The following is a 14,292-nucleotide window of genomic DNA, read 5'->3' on the forward strand; positions in this document are numbered from 1 at the left end:
GGGTCCCAGGTGAGGGCCCCCTGGACAGCGCCCAGCGCGCGGCGCGGCGAGGGCGGGCAGCTGGGTGGGGACCGCCCCCGGCCTCCGCCCGCCCGCACACCCTCGCCGCTCCGGGCGGCGGCGACGACGCTTTAAACAGAAAAAAGAGAGAGAGAAAAAAAAAGAAAGAAAGAAAAAAAAAAAAAACCTCTCTCCCTGGCCCGGGGCCAGCGTCCCAGCCCCCCTCGCCGCCGCCGCGCCGCGCTCCAGCCGAGAAAACAACTGCTCACTGCTGCCCCGCGGCCGCGGGACGGAGCCGGCCGGGGCGGCGCGCGGGCCTCGCTCCTCCTCTCCGCCGGCCTCCGCTGCGGCCTCCGCGCCGCGCCGGGCTGCGCCTGCCCTCCTCCTGCCCTCGCGCCCCGGGCACTTTCTGGGCCCCGCGCAGCCCGGCCTCCATCTCGAGGTCGCCTCTCCGGTCCCCTCGCCCCCCGCCGCCCGCTCGCGCGCCGCAGCCCAGGGCCCTCGGGCGCCGGGGCCCGTGCGCGCGCGCGCCGGGGTCCCGCGGCCCCGCATGCCCCGGCCGCGAGGGGCTGCCGGCGGCCCGGGCCCTGAGATGCGCGGGGCGGGGGCGGCGGGGCTGCTGGCGCTGCTGCTGCTGGCGCTGCCCGGCCCGGGCGGCGGGGCGGCGGGGGGGCCGGCGGGCGAGCGCGGCGCCGGCGGGGGCGGGGCGCTGGCCCGCGAGCGCTTCAAGGTGGTCTTTGCGCCCGTGATCTGCAAGCGAACCTGTCTCAAGGGCCAGTGCCGGGACAGCTGCCAGCAGGGCTCCAACATGACGCTCATCGGAGAGAACGGCCACAGCACCGACACGCTCACGGGCTCCGGCTTCCGCGTGGGTGAGGGCCGGGGCCCCGGCTGGCGGGCGCGCGTGCGGGCGTGGACGGACAGACCCCGGGCCGGGATCTGCGGGACCCGTAGGAGCCAGGGGCCCAGGGGCGCAGAGCTGGGGCCCTGAGGCCTTGGGGAGGGGGGGAGTCTGGAGTCCTGGGGGCTCATGGAGGCCTGGACTTGGAAGTTGGACGACAGAACCCAGAACCGGGCTGGCCCAGGCGAGAGGGAGGGTGCGGGGTGTGCTGGGGTGTGAGCTGAGGGCAGGAAGTCCCAGGGAACGGTACACGCTCCCCCAATAACCCAGGCTTTGTAAAAGGCCCACAGCAGGGCCTGCCGGGCAGACACCTGCCCTCGCTGGGACGGAGAAGCAAGGCCCCCTGGGAGTGAGGGAGTTAGTCACAGACGTGGGGGCCTAGGGAGTGGGGCCCCCAGCCCCCCCCCCCCCCCGCCTTTCCCGTACCACCCCAGGAGCGCCCAGCATCCTTGCTCTGAGGCCCTCCAATCTGCCCCACCCCCAGCCCAAGCCCTCCTGCCCTCCCCACTCAGCCCAGCGCCTGCCCCCTTCCCAGCATCTTTCTTCCGAAAGCCAGGCCTGGGGCTCAGCCCTGTGGCCCAGGCGGGGGGGGGGGGGTGTCCCAGCAGTAATTACCCTCCTGGACAGGGTAATTAGACCGAGCCCAGGATGGCACCAGCGAAACAGCCCCTCTCAACACATTCCTGCACTCACAGACCCGAGGAACCCCCTCTTGTGGCTCCCGGTTCCCAGGAGCTGGGGGGGCGGTGTCTGTGCGCATGGGGGGCACGCGGGGGGGGGGTGTGTGTGGCTGTGATTAAGTGCCTGTCTGTGTTGTCTCGGCTGTGTCTGCGAGGGCGCACATGGGCGTGTTTACATAGTGAGCCGGAGCCGGTGTCAGGATGTGTCTGTGTGTGTGTGTGACCAGATGGGGATGCGTGTGAGCGGGTGTGGGCCCAGCCTCCCAGGCCCCCTGGCCATTCCTGCCAAGGCTGCTGTCTCCGTCCGTGCTGCCCACATCCCTCAGGCTCGGCGCCCAGGCCACAGTGGGCGGGTGTCACTGGGAGGTCACCTCACCGCTGCGGGTGACTCACTGGGAGGCAGGAAGGAGAGGCTTCTGCCTCCCCCGGCCCAGGACACACCCCTGCTGCCCTGAGAGCCCTGGCCCCAAGAGGCCGGCCAGGATGGGCTGGGCCGGGCTGCTCTCAGCTTGACCCTAAAGGTCGTGGATGTCAGCTGTCCCTCTGAGGTCTCTCATGTGTCCAGGAGGGCGGCACCCCACCTTCCCACTCTGGGAAGTGAAGGCAGCCGTGAGCTCAGGTGTGAGTTTTTGTATTTGTATTTAAAGAGGTGTTTATTTGAAAGGCAGAGTTAGAGAGAGAGAGAGAGAGAGAGAGAGAGAGAGATCTTCCACCCGCTGATTCACTCCCCAAATGGCCACAACAGCCGGGGCCGGGCCAGGCTGAAGCCAGGAGCCAGGAACTCCATCCAGGTGTCCCGCGTGGGTGGTAGAGGGGCTCAGAGCACTTGGGCCAACCTCTGTTGCCTTCCCCGGTGGCATTAGCAGGGAGTTGCGTCGGAAGTGGAGCAGCTGGGGCTTGAACCGGGGCTCCTATGGGATGCCGGCAGCTCAGATGGCTGCTTAGCCCACTGCGCCACAGTGCCGGCCCCCACCCAGTCACTTTGCCATCCATTCCCTCTGCACGTTCTCTGGGACTCCTAGCTGAGGCGGACCTGGGCCTGCCCCTCCCAAGCACCCTTTGTAGTGGAGGAGACTGCAAGCGGGGTGCCAGGCAGGGCCAGGCCGAGGGTGGGAACTCAGGAGTGGGGGCAGGGCTGGCTCCCTCCCCAGGAGCGGCTGGGGCAGCACGGGTGAGAGTTGACTCTTTGGAGCTGGGGGAAGCAGCACCGGGGAGGAAGGAGTGGAGCCCTGGTGCGTGGGGTGCACATGGGGGAGAGCAGGGGGCGGGGCCGGAGGAAGGTTCTGGGCCGAGAGGAGCCTGGAATGTCTGGGCAGGGAGGCGGCGGTGAGCCGGGCTGTGCAGTGCCAGAGCTTTGCCTCAGGCCAGTTTCTCTGCAGAGGCTGGGACTGTGGACGGCCAGGGCCAGGGAGAGGGGCAGGAGCCAGCGAGGGGTCTGAGCGGGAGGCCCGCCCGAGCCGGGGAAGGAGGCCGAGGCCGTGGGGAGACCTGGCTCAGTCACCGTGGGCGCTGGGATGCCCCAGTGGTGGCCCCGGGGCAGCGGGGGATGCTGACTTGTGGCCGTTTCCTGGGGTGGAAGTGGAAAGGGGTCTGGGCCCCTGACTGTACCTGGAGATGGGGGTGGCCGTGGCAGGACTGAGGGGCGGGCTCCAGGGTGTCCAGGCAGAGGCAGGGAGGGAGCAGAAAATTGCCCTAGGCAAGAGGAGGCGGAGGTGCCAGGGAGGAATGGGCCCTTCACCACCAACACAGCGCCCCCTGCGGACCGGACCAGGCATCACCCACGGAGCAGAGGCCCCTCTCCCCAGCAGGCACCTGGCCCGCCCACCTTGGGCCCTAGGGTGTTCCGGATCCAGACTGCATGGTTCCTCTGGAGCGATGTGTGGTCAAAACCAGCTCCCCACGGAGGACGGCAGGGAGGAGGGGCAGCCGTGGGCGAGGGTCGGCCTGGCCCTGACCCGCCTCCCCTCCACAGTGGTGTGCCCCCTGCCCTGCATGAACGGCGGCCAGTGCTCGTCCCGCAACCAGTGCCTGTGTCCGCCGGACTTCACTGGGCGCTTCTGTCAGGTGCCCGCCGGAGGAGCCAGCGGGGCCAGCGGCGGCGCAGGTCCCGCGCTGGGCCGAGCCGGGGCCCTGTCCACAGGCGCGCTGCCGCCCCTGGCTCCGGAGGGCGACTCTGTGGCCAGCAAGCACGCCATCTACGCCGTCCAGGTGATCGCCGACCCTCCCGGGCCGGGGGAGGGGCCCCCTGCCCAGCATGCAGCCTTCCTGGTGCCCCTGGGGCCGGGGCAGATCTCAGCGGAAGGTACCAGGCGACGGGCAAGCCCGGGGAGGCCGAGGTGGGCGGGCATCAGGGCGGCCGGGCCCGGGCGAGGGGCGCGGGGCAGCCCTGAGGCCACCGCGCCCCGCCCCCCAGTGCAGGCCCCGCCCCCCGTGGTGAACGTGCGCGTCCACCACCCGCCCGAGGCCTCGGTGCAGGTGCACCGCATCGAGGGGTCCAACGCCGAGGGCCCGGCCCCCTCCCAGCACCTGCTGCCGCACCCCAAGCCCCCGCACCCCCGCCCACCCACCCAGAAGCCCCTGGGCCGCTGCTTCCAAGACACGCTGCCCAAGCAGCCTGTGAGTGACGCACACGCGACCGGCCCTTTGGGCCTCTTGGGGTGGCCCTGCAGGCTGGAGGGCGGGGAGGGTGCCGAGCCTCAGGGTGATGGTGGCTCTGTGACCCCTCTCTCCACGCCCCTCCCCCCGCCAGTGTGGCAGCAACCCCCTCCCCGGCCTCACCAAGCAGGAAGACTGCTGTGGCAGCATCGGCACCGCCTGGGGCCAGAGCAAGTGCCACAAGTGCCCCCAGCTGCAGTGTGAGTGCCCGGGCTCAGCGGGTGCCCCCCCATGCCCACAGTGCGAGTCCCCAGCCCAGCGCCCACCAGGCTCCTCTGTGTGCTCTGCCCCCCGCCCCGTGCCCTCCCTTTCCCACCGCAGGCCCCCAGTGTCCACCCCTACACCACCCCCATCCTCTCCTCTCTGCAGACACAGGAGTGCAGAAGCCAGGGCCTGTCCGTGGGGAGGTGGGCACGGACTGCCCCCAGGGCTACAAGAGGCTGAACAGCACCCACTGCCAGGGTATGGCCAGCAGGAGGCCCAGGGGAGGGGCAGGTCACTGGGGGTGGTTCCAGGGTGGCCAAGGGAGGGCTAGGGGCTGGGGCTGGACCCTGTGGTTCTGGGAGCACCTTACTGCCGCCTGTGGCCGTGGGATAGAGGGACCCAACCCCCACCCCCACAGACATCAACGAGTGCGCGATGCCCGGCATGTGTCGCCATGGTGACTGCCTCAACAACCCTGGCTCCTACCGCTGTGTCTGCCCGCCCGGCCACAGTCTGGGCCCCTCCCGCACACAGTGCATTGGTGAGACGGCGGGGGCACAGGGCCCTGGGAAGTCACAGGCACGTGGGGGGGGGGGCTCTAAGCAGCAAGGGTCAGAGGTCACAAAAGATGCGAGTGGGGGCAAGGGCAAGGCCCAGAGCAGACGGGGTGCAGGGCGTGTCTAGGGTCAAGGTCACAGAGACCTTGGGCTTGATGAGGAGGGGGCGGGGACAAAGTCCAGGGCAGTTAGAATCGGTTCAGTGGGGTTAGGGCCACAGAGGATTCTGGGATCACGGGACATTAGGGTCACAGGGGGTCAGGGGCCACATGTGGATGGAAGGCTGCCTAGGCCTGACGTGCGAGGTGCCCACACCCCCACTGCGCCTGCAGCCGACAAGCCGGAGGAGAAGAGTTTGTGTTTCCGCCTGGTGAGCCCGGAGCACCAGTGCCAGCACCCCCTGACCACGCGCCTCACCCGCCAGCTGTGCTGCTGCAGCGTGGGCAAGGCCTGGGGCGCGCGGTGCCAGCGCTGCCCAGCAGATGGCACTGGTGAGCCGGGGCGGGGCGGGGCTGGGGGCCGGCTCCCCCGGCCGCACCTGGGCGGCGCTCACCTGGGGGGCTCTCCCGTCTGCACCGCAGCTGCCTTCAAGGAGATCTGCCCAGCTGGGAAGGGGTACCACATCCTCACCTCCCACCAGACACTCACCATTCAGGGCGAAAGCGACTTTTCCCTTTTCCTGCACCCTGATGGGCCACCCAAGCCCCAGCAGCCCCCTGAGAGCCCCAGCCGGGCGCCGCCGCCTGAGGACACAGATGAAGAGAGAGGTCTGGCCTGACCCGTCCTGTTCCCTGACCCATGCCGAACCCCCAGGCCTGCGCTTTGGCCCAGAACTTTAACCCGAGCTGTAACCTCCTATGCCTTGATCGCTAACCCAGGGACCTTGCTCAACCATCGCTCCTTAGGCCTGGTCCCCTGGGCACTGAGCAAACTCACCCCAGCCCAGGGTCCAACCCCTGACCTCTGAGCCAGAGGCATGATTACTGCGCTCTTAGCCTAACCCCAAAGACCCGGCCGCTGACCCGCGACGGTCTCCTTCCACCCACCCAATGCTTAGCTGGCCTTTTTCCTTGCAGGGGTGACCACCGACTCAGTGAGTATGGCGGCGCAGGCGGTGGGGGTCGGGGAGAGAGGGAGGCAGGGAGACACGAAGGCCTCACGCTGTTGTCGCCGCAGCCAGTAAGCGAGGAGCGCGCCCTGCTGCAGAGCCACCCCACGGCCACCACCACCCCGGCCCGGCCCTACCCTGGTGAGCCGGGCGCCCACCGCAGGGGGCAGTCCTCGGGAGGGGGCGTGGGCGGGGTTCACAGCCCAGACGCTGGGGGCAGCACGGCTCTCACCAGGGAGACGCAGGCCCCCTCCCCCGCGCTGACAAGCCGTCCCCCCCCCCCCCCGCAGAGCTCATCTCGCGCCCCTCGCCACCCACCGTGCGCTGGTTCCTGCTCGACCTGCCCCCCTCCCGCAGTGCGGTGGAGATCGCTCCGACCCAGGTCACAGGTAAGCCCCCCCCTCCCCGCGGGGCCACGCCCCTGCTCGGTTTTCTCCTCCCCTCCCCCCTCCCGCATCCCGCCTAGGGCAGCCGGGAGCCAGGCGGGGCGGGCAGTAGGGAGCTTAGGGTCGTCCAGGGCATCCATTCATCTACTGGCTCCTTCAGCCAGCCACGTGCTGGGCGCTGTAACGTCACAGACAGGAACTTGCAGAGGATGAGAGAGATCAGTGAGGAAGCAGTTGGTCTCCTCCATCCATCAGAGAAGAGGGGAGGACTCTGGGGGCTGGATGATGAGTAGGGCAAGGAGAGGCTTCAGCCCGCAGGAGGCCAAGGGCGGCCATGGCACCTGCCCGTGGGCTTTGGTGACATTTCCTAGCTCACGGCACGATGCCCCCTGCCAGGCTGTCTGTGCCCCTCTCACGTTCTGGGGAGTGAGCGTTGCTAGGTCCTTTTCCTGATGAGGTCCCCCCAGGTCACCCAGCTGAGCCAGAGTCGAGCCTTCCACGCGCGCATGCGTGTGTGTGCGCGCGCGTGTGTGTGCGTGTGTGTTTGTGTGTGTGTGCGTGCGTGCGTTGTGTGCTGCCACCCTGGCTGCAGTTCTAGACCTGTATGAGGGCTCAGGTGCAAAGCGGCTGCCCTGGGACTCTGGGAACGTGGGGGCGGCCTGGGGAGGAGGCGTGGACGGGAAGTCCAGGGAGAGAGGCAGGCTGGGAGAAGAGAGGGCACAAGCCCACTGGCCTGGTGCGCTGGGGGTGGAGCAGAGTTCAGCATCCCAGCCCGGTCTGCAGGACTGAGTGGGGGGATGGGGCGCTGGCGATGAAACTGGAGGTTGTGGGGGCATCAAAAGAGGGGAGGGGTAGGAGGCAGGGAGGCCCGGGCTTGGGGACAAAGGCGGTGAGGGCGGTTCCTGCATCCGCTCACTTGTGCACACCGGTGGTACAGGTGAGAACTCCCATGAAACCAGCCGCTGCCTGCCTCCGGACGGGAGGTGCTCAGCCAATCTGAGGCCAGGGGCCGGGTGATAGAGGGATGGAGGACGGGGGTTGGAGAGTGGGGTCTCAGAGCCCCTTTGGGTAGGGGGAGCACCGAGGAGACCGGCCTTGGAGTGAGTGGGGATGGAAGTGCAGTCCTGCGGTCCTAGTTTGGGGCCATCTGGGTGCTGATAGTGGGGGCTGTCTGGGATGGAGATGTAGGACATCCCAGGACTGGGTAAGAGCGGGCAGGAAACTGCGCTTGATGGGGGCTCGGGCCGGCCCTGCGCAGATGGGGGAGGGGGTGCTGCCCGCGCAGCCCCTGACCCGGTCCCGCCGGCAGAGACGGACGAGTGCCGGCTGAACCAGAACATCTGTGGCCACGGGGAGTGCGTCCCCGGCCCCTCGGACTACTCCTGCCACTGCAACCCGGGCTACCGGTCGCACCCACAGCACCGCTACTGCGTGGGTGAGCGCGGGGTGGGCGGCCGGGGCGGGGCGGGGCGGGGGGCGGGCCTCGCGGGCGCGCGCCTCTGATGTCTGTCTGCCCTCACGCGTCCCCCTCAGACGTGAACGAGTGCGAGGCGGAGCCGTGCGGTCCGGGCAGGGGCACCTGCCTGAACACCGGCGGCTCCTACAACTGCCATTGCAACCGCGGCTACCGCCTGCATGTGGGCGCCGGGGGCCGCTCATGCGTGGGTGAGCGCGCGCGGGGCGGGCGGCGCGGGGCGGGCGGCGGGGCCCCCTCCGGCGGCCGCCGGGTGATCGCCCCGCCGCTCCCCGCACCCCCAGACCTGAACGAGTGCGCCAAGCCCCACCTGTGCGGCGACGGCGGCTTCTGCATCAACTTCCCGGGTCACTACAAGTGCAACTGCTACCCCGGCTACCGGCTCAAAGCGTCGCGGCCGCCGGTGTGCGAAGGTGGGGCTCCCCGCCCCCCGGCCCTGCCTGGTTGCCCCTCGACCTGGGGCGGGTGCGGCGAGCCTGCGCTCCCGTCTGGGCCCGGCTCCGGGCCTCAGAGGAGGGCGTGTGGGAGCCCAGAGAGCGGGGTTCGCCTTGTTGACTTGGGGGCTCCCGGGCCGGCCACGTGGCCCCAGACGGTTCCCCCTCCTCTTTCCCCTCCCCCCACCATGCAGACATCGACGAGTGCAGGGACCCTAGCACCTGCCCGGATGGCAAATGCGAGAACAAACCCGGGAGCTACAAGTGCATTGCCTGTCAGCCCGGCTACCGCAGCCAAGGAGGCGGGGCCTGCCGCGGTGAGGGCGGGGCCTGGGCCCCTCCCAGGGTTAGGGGACTGGGCCTCCAAGGCGGGGAAGGGCGGGGGTCGGCCCGGGGCGGAGGAGATCGCCACGAGCCGATCCCGAAGCGAGCTGTCTCCGCCGCAGACGCGAACGAGTGCGCGGAGGGCAGCCCCTGCTCGCCCGGCTGGTGTGAAAACCTCCCCGGCTCTTTCCGGTGCACCTGCGCCCAGGGCTACGCGCCCGCGCCTGACGGCCGCAGTTGCGTGGGTGAGCGACCGCGCCTCCATGCCGCGTGCACTGAACCCCGGGGGTGGGTCACGCTCTGTAAAAGGTGGGTGATCTCTAAAACGGGGGGGGGGGTGGAAGCTGGCTAATCCACCCCCCCCCATCCCTGATTCGGTGGCTCATGGTCTCAGCGAAGCTGGCTGAGGAAGGGTTCTGGAGAATCCCACGTGGGACTGACCTTAGGAGGCGGGGCTTGAGACTAGATAGGGAAGAATGGGGGAGCCTCGGTGGTCCCTCCCTGCACCCACGTTTGTTACGCAGGAGGTGGCCTGGAGGCGGGACTCAGACAATACTGGGCGCTGGGCTGCGGGCCTGGATGCAGCTGGGGTCTCCCTGGAAACGCTGGCCCCTGGGGTTAAAGGCTCAGAAGGAGTTAGCCGAGCAGTGATGGGCGCGATGACGGCGGCTGCGGCCTCGGGATGGCCAGGGGATGGAATGATGTTAGAGAAACGCTGGGACAAACTGCCTGGGCTGTTGGCTGGGTGTCAAGGTGGAGGAGCAAAGGGAGTGATGAGCTACAGGTTTCCTGTTTGCTGGGACAGAGAGTGGGTGTGGAGGATGTGGGGGGCCAGGGCTGACCAGGGGCAGCTAGGCATGCCGAGGCTCTGGCTGGGCCAGGGACTGGGACCATGCAAGAGGGAGACGCTGGTGTGGAGGCCGACTGTGCCTCTGAGGAGGGGCCATGGCTCGGCAGGGGTCTGGGGCAGGACCCGCTCCACCCTCCAGCCAGTGTCTCTGCCCCAAGGGACGTGTCAGGGTGGCCAGGTTCCTTCACTCATGAGCACGGACATGTTTCTGGGAGGACCAAGGTACAGGGAAGCTGTCCATTTGGGGAGCAGGTGCCGTGGCAGCTGAGGGGCAGGCTGGCTGGGTGAGCAGTGAGAGCAGCTGAGCCGTCAGCCCCGGCCCAGGGACGCTGGTGGCGCCCGGCCTGGCCACCAGGGTCCAGCGCGCCCTGTGGGGCAGGGTGAGGGCCCCTGGCGCTTCTCTCAGCTCAGCTGGCCTCAGCGTGGGTGCTCCAGGCGACGGACAGGTGTGGGAGAGTGGCAGAGGTCCGAGGTGACACCCAGGCCGGCCCCTGACCCCCGCTGTGCCCCGCAGATGTGGACGAATGTGAGGCCGGGGACGTGTGTGACAGCGGCATCTGCACCAACACCCCGGGCTCCTTCCAGTGCCAGTGCCTCTCTGGCTACCATCTGTCCAGGGACCGGAGCCGCTGCGAGGGTGAGGGCGTCTCAGAGCTGGGGTGCCGGCCTGCCCTGGGGCATGGGGGTCGTGTGGGAGCGAGCCAGGGCTCCTCAGGGCAGCCGGGCAGCCTCGGGCCGTGCCTGGGCTCAGGCCCTGAGCTTCGCCACCCTTTCTGCCCCTTGCAGACATCGACGAGTGTGACTTCCCTGTGGCCTGCATTGGGGGTGACTGCATTAACACCAACGGCTCCTACCGATGTCTCTGCCCCCAGGGCCATCGGCTGGTGGGCGGCAGGAAGTGCCAAGGTATGGGGCCGTGCGGGCAGCAGCGATCCCCTGGACAAGCTGTGGCTGGCTGGCTCTCCGTCTCTCCGTGTGCTCAGTGACCATGAGTTAGCACCGTGCACGGTGCCAGGCGCTCTGGGAAGCTTTCTCTCTTTTTTTTAAAGATTTATTTATTTGAAAGAGTTACAGAGAGAGGTAGAGAGAGAGAGAGAGGTCTTCCATCTGCTGGTTCACTCCCCAGATGGCTGCAGAGGCCAGAATGGACCAATCTGAAGCCAGGAGCCTGGAGCTTCTTCTGGGTCTCCCATGTGGGTACAGGGGCCCAAGGACCTGGGCCATCTTCTACTGCTATCCCAGGTGCATTAGCAGGGATCTGGGTCAGAAGTGGAGCAGCTGGGACCCGATTCAGCACCCATTATGGGATGCTGGTGCTTCAGGGGGCAGCGTCGCCCGCCACGCCTCAGCGCCGGTCCCTCTGGGAAGCTGTGTACAGGCACTAGCGTGTTAGTTTAACCTGACAGCTCAGCCGGACGCGCCTTCCTCCGGCTGGAGGCTGCGGCACCTACTAGGGGCAGGTTCTGAGCCACGGAGTGGGTGTGCAGCAGCGGCTCGGAGGAACCTGACAGTTCAGGGTGAGGCGGCGTGAGGATGGGTAGGGGTTCCCAGGCAGACAGAGGCACAGGATGGCGCCGCAGGCCCCGCCGGGTGGCCTCACTCCAAGTCCTGGGGGAGCCGGCCACAGGTGCTCCTGGGCCCGCTGGGAAGAGCCAGACTTTCTTTCTGTCCCCAGTGGGGGCCGCTGCAGGTTTTGTGCCGGTGGCACTGGTGGGTGTGCACACCCCCCACCCCTGCCCAGGCCAGACACCAGGGGCGGGGCTTCCTGTTGTTCGCACTTTGAAATCAGGGTGCCAATTCAGGCTCTGAGCTTGTGTGCCACCGTGGGCGCACGGCCCAGGGAGCCAGGGTCGGGTGTCCGTGTGCGCCACGTTTGCCCCCTGCTTCCTGCAAACCTCGCTCTCCCCAGACATAGACGAGTGCAGCCAGGACCCGGGCCTGTGCCTGCCTCACGGCGCCTGCGAGAACCTGCAGGGCTCCTATGTTTGCGTCTGCGACGAGGGCTTCACCCCCACCCAGGACCAGCATGGCTGCGAGGGTGAGTGTCCGCCCAGCACCCCCCACCCGGGGAAGACAGCTCCCCTGAGGGCAGCTGGGCGCGGAGAAGGGTCCAGGAAAGCAGGAGACAGATCGCTTCGGCACGGGCAGCCTGGTGAGGGCGGCGGGCGGCCCCGAGCGGCCCTGAGCGCCCGCCGCCCCCAGAGCTGGAGCAGCCGCGCCGCAAGAAGGAATGCTACCTGAACTTCGACGACACCGTGTTCTGCGACAGTGTCCTGGCCACCAACGTCACCCAGCAGGAGTGCTGCTGCTCGCTGGGGGCCGGCTGGGGCGACCACTGCGAAATCTACCCCTGCCCAGTCTACAGCTCAGGTCAGCGGCCGCGCGGGCGAGGGGCGGCTGCGAGAGGGGGCGGAGGGCGCGGGCCCGAGCCCCACGCCCCGCGCGCCGCTGCCTCCCCCCCTGCCCACGGCCGCGCTCTCCCCGCAGCCGAGTTCCACAGCCTCTGCCCGGACGGAAAGGGCTACACCCAGGACAACAACATCGTCAACTACGGCATCCCGGCGCACCGAGGTAAGCCCCGCCCCCGCAGAGATCGGCCCGCCTTCCCTGTAAGCCCCGCCCCTCGGAGAGCCGGGCCCCACCCCCGCGGAGATCCGAACCCGGCCTTCCCTGTAAGCCACGCCCCTCGGGGAGCCGGGCCCCCGCCCCGCCCCGCGGAGATTCGGACCCCGCCCCGCGGAGATCCGGGCCCCGCCCTTCCCTGTAAGCCCCGCCCCGCACGCGCTCGGCGCCGCGGGGAAAGCCCCCTCCCGCGGACGGCCGGGCCCAAAGCCGCGCGGCGCGGGGCTGCGCGCCCACCGCCCGACACCCCACAGACATCGACGAGTGCGTGCTTTTCGGCGCGGAGATCTGCAAGGAGGGCAAGTGCGTGAACACGCAGCCGGGCTACGAGTGCTACTGCAAGCAGGGCTTCTACTACGACGGGAACCTGCTGGAGTGCGTGGGTGAGCGCGGCGGAGAGGCGCGCGCAGCCGCCCCCACGGCGGCCAGCCGCTGCCCCCCGCCCTCCCCCCAGCGCTGCCCCCCGCGCCCCTCGCCCTGCCCCCCAGCGCTGCCCCCCGCGCCCCTCGCCCTGCTCCCCAGCGCTGCCACCCTCTCCTGCCCCCCCCAGACGTGGACGAGTGCCTGGACGAGTCCAACTGCCGGAACGGAGTGTGCGAGAACACGCGCGGCGGCTACCGCTGCGCCTGCACGCCGCCCGCCGAGTACAGCCCGGCGCAGCGCCAGTGCCTGAGCCCCGAGGAGATGGGTAAGGCTCGGGCCGCTCAGCCGCGGCGGGGGAGGGCCGCGGGGCCCCGCCGACGTGCGACCGCCGCCCCCACCCTTGCCCTCGCCGCCCCTAGACGTGGACGAGTGCCAGGACCCGGCGGCCTGCCGCCCTGGCCGCTGCGTCAACCTGCCGGGCTCCTACCGCTGCGAGTGCCGCCCGCCCTGGGTGCCCGGGCCCTCCGCCCGCGACTGCCAGCTCCCCGAGAGCCCGGCCGGTGAGGGCGAGGGGCGCGCGCGGACCCCCGGGCGCCGTCTCCGCGCAGGTGGGGGGGCGGAGGCGTCGGTGCCCGGCTCGGGCGCCTCCCTGACGCGCGCCCCTGCCCGCAGAGCGCGCCCCGGAGCGGCGCGACGTGTGCTGGGGCCAGCGCGGAGACGACGGCATGTGCGCAGGGCCCCTGGCCGGGCCCGCCCTCACCTTCGACGACTGCTGCTGCCGCCAGGGCCGCGGCTGGGGCGCCCAGTGCCGCCCGTGCCCGCCGCGCGGCGCAGGTGAGCCGGCGCGGGGTGCGGCGGGGCGCGGGGCGGGAATCAGGGTCCCGGCGTCGCTGAGCGCCCCTCGCCCCCTCCCAGGGCCCCAGTGCCCGACGTCGCAGAGTGAGAGCAACTCCTTCTGGGACACGAGCCCCCTGCTGCTCGGGAAGACGCCGCGAGGTGGGTGGCGCGGCGGGGAGGGGGCGGCGGCGGTCCCCCCGCTGGCTGGGGTTGGCGCTCAGGCCCCTGTTTGCCCGCCGTCGTAGACGAGGACAGCTCAGAAGAGGACTCGGACGAATGCCGCTGCGTGAGCGGCCGCTGCGTCCCGCGGCCCGGCGGCGCTGTGTGCGAGTGTCCCGGCGGCTTCCAGCTCGACGCCTCCCGGGCGCGCTGCGTGGGTGAGCGGGCGGGCGGGCACGGCGGTCCCGGGCTCGACGCCTCCCGGGCGTGCTGCGTGGGTGGGTGGGCACGGCGGCCCCCGGCCGCCGGACCGAGGCAAGGCCGTGTCGCCCCTCGCCCCTCCCCGCAGACATCGACGAGTGCCGAGAGCTGAACCAGCGCGGGCTGCTGTGCAAGAGCGAGCGCTGCGTGAACACCAGCGGCTCCTTCCGCTGCGTCTGCAAAGCCGGCTTCGCGCGCAGCCGCCCGCACGGGGCCTGCGTGCCCCAGCGCCGCCGCTGACGCCGCCCTCGGCCCCCGCCACGTCCATCGCCAGTGGGTTCACGTCGACCTCTCGCTCCTGCCCAGCTCGGGACTTGGGCCCAGGGGCCCTCCGGGGCCCACAAGACCCCTTCCCGCCCCCGGAGGCCCGAGGGCTCTGCCCGCTTCACTGTGGATGCTGGGGGCCCCAGGGCGCGGTCAGCCTTCCTCCCAGGGGGCGTTCCTAGAAACTGATACGTCAGGTCGAGCCTCTTAATC

General features: G+C 70.0%; 1 protein-coding gene across 2 annotated transcripts; it reads left to right on the forward strand.

Annotated features, from left to right (window-relative positions):
- The first annotated feature begins 550 nt into the window (after nucleotides 1-550).
- LTBP3 (latent transforming growth factor beta binding protein 3) lies at nucleotides 551-14,250 on the forward strand. 2 transcript variants are annotated; one of them, XM_062195850.1, is made up of 28 exons: nucleotides 551-872; nucleotides 3,554-3,883; nucleotides 3,995-4,197; nucleotides 4,331-4,436; nucleotides 4,606-4,698; nucleotides 4,859-4,981; nucleotides 5,330-5,488; nucleotides 5,579-5,764; nucleotides 6,074-6,090; nucleotides 6,174-6,246; nucleotides 6,396-6,494; nucleotides 7,801-7,926; nucleotides 8,025-8,156; nucleotides 8,250-8,378; nucleotides 8,594-8,716; nucleotides 8,846-8,968; nucleotides 10,088-10,210; nucleotides 10,360-10,479; nucleotides 11,483-11,611; nucleotides 11,776-11,943; nucleotides 12,061-12,144; nucleotides 12,450-12,578; nucleotides 12,746-12,883; nucleotides 12,978-13,118; nucleotides 13,231-13,392; nucleotides 13,474-13,554; nucleotides 13,641-13,772; nucleotides 13,904-14,250. In XM_062195850.1, the coding sequence occupies exons 1-28, from the start codon at nucleotides 551-553 to the stop codon at nucleotides 14,053-14,055; spliced, it is 3,903 nt and encodes a 1,300-aa protein (XP_062051834.1). In that variant the 3' UTR covers nucleotides 14,056-14,250. The 2 variants fall into 2 exon arrangements, with proteins under 2 accessions (XP_062051834.1, XP_062051835.1); XM_062195851.1 differs by lacking the exon at nucleotides 12,978-13,118.
- The last annotated feature ends 42 nt before the right edge of the window (nucleotides 14,251-14,292 follow it).

This window comes from Lepus europaeus, chromosome 7, assembly GCF_033115175.1.
Source record: "Lepus europaeus isolate LE1 chromosome 7, mLepTim1.pri, whole genome shotgun sequence".
In the NCBI taxonomy this organism is placed as follows: Eukaryota; Metazoa; Chordata; class Mammalia; order Lagomorpha; family Leporidae; genus Lepus; species Lepus europaeus.